The 5,788-nt window shown below is 32.8% G+C and overlaps 1 protein-coding gene across 1 annotated transcript in view; it reads right to left on the reverse strand.

The window, feature by feature from the left end:
* LOC106868249 (ADAMTS-like protein 2) overlaps window positions 1–5,788 on the reverse strand; it is a 66,711-nt gene that overhangs the window by 26,695 nt on the left and 34,228 nt on the right. Inside the window, exon 3 of the mRNA XM_052975683.1 lies at window positions 420–500. Within this exon, the coding sequence (XP_052831643.1) occupies window positions 420–500 (81 nt within the window). The remainder of the gene's footprint in view (window positions 1–419; window positions 501–5,788) is intronic.

Here is a 5,788-nt window from a genome sequence, read left to right on the forward strand (position 1 = left end):
ATATATATATATATACGACAGGCTTCTTTCAGTTTCTGTCAACCAGATACACCAACGAGGCTATAGTAGAAGACACTTACAGAAGATGCTACGCAGTGGAACTGAAACCGGAACCATGTGGTTGGGAAGCAAGCTTCTCACCACACAGCCACGCCTGCTCCTATATATAAATACATAAAGTTTCAAGGAATATTTACACCGCGTTCGGCGACCGAGTTCTAATTTATATCTCAGTCAGACTCACAAAGCCAAATAAGTTTAACGACACAACCTTGCTCTACGGAGACTCTCGATCTTCTAGAAATAGCAGTCAATTCTTCATGTCCTACTGTATCACATCTTAAAGAAGACAAATTAACTTCTCATCAACAGGAATTAATGAGAAGTAGTTAATTAAGAAAGTTAAGTTGAATATTTACCTAGAATTATGTTGCCTTCTGCTCTAGCAAATATCTTGATTTTCCTTGCAAATTTTGGTAAACGAAGAAGTTCCTCGTAGCCTGGAATACGAAACATAAGAGGAATAAGTTAACAAATAGAAGCAAGTTGAGCTGAGGAGGTCATAAAAGAGATTTGAGGAATTGTTGATAAACTTCATTGGCAAACAACAAAATATTCACCGCTGATGGGATTTCTGTACCGTTAGTGGAGTAAAATATGTTGATATGACTGGGAGTTCGAATTTTTCACATTTCACTGCTTAACAGTTAGATGAACTGTTAAAAGCGAAAGTTAGTGTTCCAGTCTCGTCAATGGGGTGACGGTGGGGTGGGGGTAGGAGTGTGAGGATGTTGGATAGGGGTGTGGGTAGACAGACAGACAGATAGATAGATAGATAGATAGATAGATAGATAGATAGATAGATAGATAGATAGATAGATAGATAGACAGACAAACAGACGTATGTATGTACTAATGTGCTGGAGGAATGTCTCAATGAAAACCTCAATAAAATTTAAATACAATAGACCTGGTATAATGATTTGGGATAGAGAAGAGAAACTGTACAGTTGTGGAAATTAGCTGCCCAACGGATGTTAACAAAGCTGAAGAGCAATGAAAAGGAGAATTCCTACGATGAACCATTGAGAAATTTGCAGGTACACTATCCAGATTACAAGTTCAGATTTATATCTGTAATTATTGGGGGACTGGGGTGTGTAACACACTGCATAAATACCAACCTTGAGAAATTAGGCTTCTCAAAACCAGAAAGGAAAAAATCAAATCGAAGACTACAGATCCAATCTATCACTGGAACTGTAAAAATCTGTAAAACTTTCCAGAAGTTTAGCCTTTAAGTATATATGAGCATATCTAGATATGCAATTATATGCATGAGAATATATACATAAAGCAAAAGATACGAATCTGCCCATATACATACATACATATATACATACATACATACACACATACCCTATTGTTGATGTTGAAATTCCAATGAAGGAGCCTTGGATCTGGGTTAGAAACCGGCTCTTTCTCTATTGAGAAGAAATCTTGAAATAAAACTGAATAATACACACATACATACATACATACATACATATAGACACGGTTTTTATTGATATCGGCAGAATATTCACACAGTTGTAATTTGCTCTTGTTTAAAATTCGACCCCTAATTTTAATAAAAATAAAATACCTGGAATTTTCTTTGCTTCACATCTTAACCCAGAGCCTATATTTTCAACCAAAAGCATATAATAATAATAGCAGACCAAATCTAATCCCCCCCCCCTTTTTTTTTTACCCCCTTATAAGTAAAACGCCATGGAGTTGAAGTATTTTGTCCAGAGTAATGTATTTTCATGCTTCCATATTCGATTTCTTTTAGAATAACTGCATTCTCGAAGGAACACAAAATTCTATTATTTACGAAAAATTATCTTTGCCTTAAGCAAGGTTTTATCCACTTACCGTCAACATTCCTTAAATATTATTTTGTTATCTTCAGTTTCAAACTGTGAATGTTTTCTATTATTATTATTACTATTATTATTGTTGTTGTTGGTGTTGTTGTTGTTGTTGTTGTTGTTGTTGTTGTTGTTGTTGTTGTTGTTGTTGTTGTTGTTGTTTTTATTATTATTATTATTATCATCATTATCATCACCCTCATCATCATCATCATCGTCGTCATCATCATCATCATCATCATTTTTATTAACATCTTCTTTCAATGCTAGTTCCTTTTCTTTCCGAGTGTCTTCTTGACACCTAGGGCAAAGAAACGCACCGTATACATTGGTAGGCCATTAAAATACGCACACCTGATTGTTCATTTACAAAGTCATGCGATAGAGAAAAAGGGGAAGAAAGACAGAGAAAAAAGACAGAGAAAAAAGACAAAAATAAGAAAGAAAAAGCCATCAAATAAAATAAAGGGGGAAAAGGGAAAGAAAATTCACAGGGACAATGCTCTTCTCCATACGTGTGACCAGTTGCCAGTTAAGGCAATCTTTTGCACTTCCTGTATGGATGTTAAACCAGAGATCATTCTTAAATAATTTTCATTTCCTTTTTTTATCATACCAAGTGCTCCTACAATCACTGTTTTGTAACCGTCTTGAGATGCCACATCTTTTCGATTTCGATTAATAAATCTTTATATTTTCTGAGACTATCAAATTCTTTTACCGAGATATTACGGTCACTGGTTATACTCATGTCAATCAATAAACAGATTTTATTGTTTTGGTCTTTCACAACAATATCTGGTCTATTTGCCTTGATGGTCCGGTCTGTATATACTGGGAAGTCCCAAAGAATCTTTATATTTCCTCCTTCAGTTACAGCCTCAGGATGTATTACTATTATTATTATTATTATTATTATTATTATTATTATTATTATTATTATTACTGTTTCATTATCATCATCAACATCGTCATCATCATCATCGCTGATGTTTCTCTTGTCGAGGCTTTCTCTTTCTCTCTTTGTTTTCCTTCTTCTTCACATCATCTTTCACACATTCTGCAAACTGTTCCAACTTTCCGTCTTCCTCTTTGCTAAACTCCGCCGAGATCGAATTTAGTTAAGCATTCTTGGAGTATTGTTTGTCTTCTATATTAATGTGTGCGTGTGCGTGTGTGTGTGTGTGTGCGTACGTATGTGTATATATATATATATATATATACACATATATATACAAATAATATATATATTATTCGCATATACACATGAATACATATGTACATATACGTACACATATACTTAAATATATATATTATATAGATATATTTAACACAAATGTTTTATATATATATATATAGGGGAAGAGAGAATTATGCAGATAATCAAATTGGGTTTTGATATACAAAATATATATATATATATATATATATATGTATACCTGACAACAGAAGGAAATATATGCATTTGTATATGTATGTATGTATGTATGTATGTGTGTGTGTGTGTGTCTGTCTGTATGAGTTAAAGGTTACGCAACCATTTAGGGATAATAAATATCCAATATACTACTAACTGAAAACCAGACACGTTGCCTCCTCTCACAACTTTACTTCTGATTCACAACTCAAGGTTTCCACGAACTGCTGACTACAATAATGGTCAAAGCCTTCGTCCAGTTTAAGGGTTCCACTTACTAGAATATTTCTGTATTGCCGGTGGGGTCTAGTTTGTCAGGCTTACTGACCACCACATACATGGGTCAGTAAGAACACAGGGCACTCAACGCCCGTCACTTCTACTTCTTTTACACCATGTTTGTGGATGACATCCTTATATTAACATCAGTTTGCAACAAGGCATTTAAAATGTACAAAATGCTCGGCAATTTCGACGAGCATATAGAATTTGAAGTTGAGCTCTCCGATAACACTTGTTCCAAACCTCTGCTTGATTTCGAACTCAAAAATCATAGAGAATGGATCCATCTCCACCAACCTTTCCAGGAAAGCTTCATACAGGGGTTTATGTGAATATTACTGTTCCTCCCGACCCATCAGAGCCAAGACGACCGCCTTAAGAAATGAGATTCGCAGGAAACGCAGTAAATGCAGCGAGAGAGATGAAAAGTCTAACACCATACAGATCCCAAAAAACATCCTTATGGAGAACGTCTGTCTAGATTCTTCCAGGACATCATCAGACCACCAAACAAAACCCACACGTCTCGGGATATCAAGCGTGTTCTTTTTTTATTAAACTGAGCAACAAATGACAAATCAATTATGGTAATCCACCAGGAAATTGAATATATTGTTGACAAACCTTTCATTAGGAAGTTTTTAACTAAAAGTCGGTCAACACATAAGAACGCCAAATGCACATGGCCAAACTGTCAGATCAATAATCAGAACGTATGTCTGCAGTCCCACATGAGGTATAAAATCACAAGTAGTAAATGCGATGAAAGCTACGTTGGACAAATGCACATCAAGTAAGAACTCGACAAAGTAAGAACACCACTGAGGCTTCTTTTGTCAAAAAACACCTATGTAAATGCTCAAGACATCCCGGTCTCCACCGATGTTGTGTAACGAAACATCGGGAACCTAAGAAAAAAGAAGCCATCATCATTAGCAAGACCGAGCCACATAATAACAACAGACCCAAGCCGCACGCAACTCATTGGCCGGTATAACAATGTTATTCTGCGCATACCACGCACCCCTCTCACACACGTGCACGTGTGCACATGCACATGCTCCAGTGCAGAAAAGCTAGCTCGCAACGTCAAATCTCCGACTTACGTTTCCTGAAGAGAATTTTTTTAACTCCAAAATATCAGGTAAAAGTGCAAACTATTAAATTATCGTATTTACTTTCAGTTTACTGCTAGCCAACGCCAAAGACGTAAGAATCATATTTCACACTGCTTCAACTAAATTGTATGTGTGTGTGTGCATGTATACATGTATGTATGTGTGTGTGTGTGCATGTATACATGTATGTATTTGTGTATGTATATGTATGTGTATATATTTATATGTATGTATGTATATATATATATATATATATATATATATATATATATATATATATATATATATATATATATATATATATATATGTATGTATGTTTATATATATATGTGTATGTATGTGTATATATATGTATGTATTTATGTATGTATGTATGTATATATATATATGTGTGTGTGTGTGTGTGTGTGTGTATAGATATATATTATGTATGTATATGTATATATATATATGTATGCATGCATGAATATATATATATATATGTATGTATATGTATATATATATGTATGTATATATATGTATATATATGTGTATGTATATATATGTGTATATGTATATCTATATATGTATATATATATATATATATATGTATGTATGTATATGCATATATATATATATGTGTGTATATATATATATATATATATATATATATATATATATATATATATATATATATATATATATATATATATATATATATATATATATATGTATGTATGTATGTATGCATATATATATGTGTGTGTGTGCGTGAGTGCTTATATGATACGAATATGGTTATGTGCTTATGTGCAAAGTTAGTATAATATATATATAAATATATACATATTATACTAATTTATACTTCATATGCATATATTATACACACAATAATATATGCATTACATATATATGTAATATATATATTACATATATATATATATAAATGTAATGCATATATTATTGTGTGTATCATATGTGAGTATAAAATATAAATTAGTATAATATATATATCTACATATTTACATAAACGTACACCACACACACACATAATGTATTTATGTGTATATATAAT

The sequence above is a fragment of the Octopus bimaculoides genome, chromosome 22 (genome assembly GCF_001194135.2).
Source record: "Octopus bimaculoides isolate UCB-OBI-ISO-001 chromosome 22, ASM119413v2, whole genome shotgun sequence".
Lineage (NCBI taxonomy): Eukaryota > Metazoa > Mollusca > Cephalopoda > Octopoda > Octopodidae > Octopus > Octopus bimaculoides.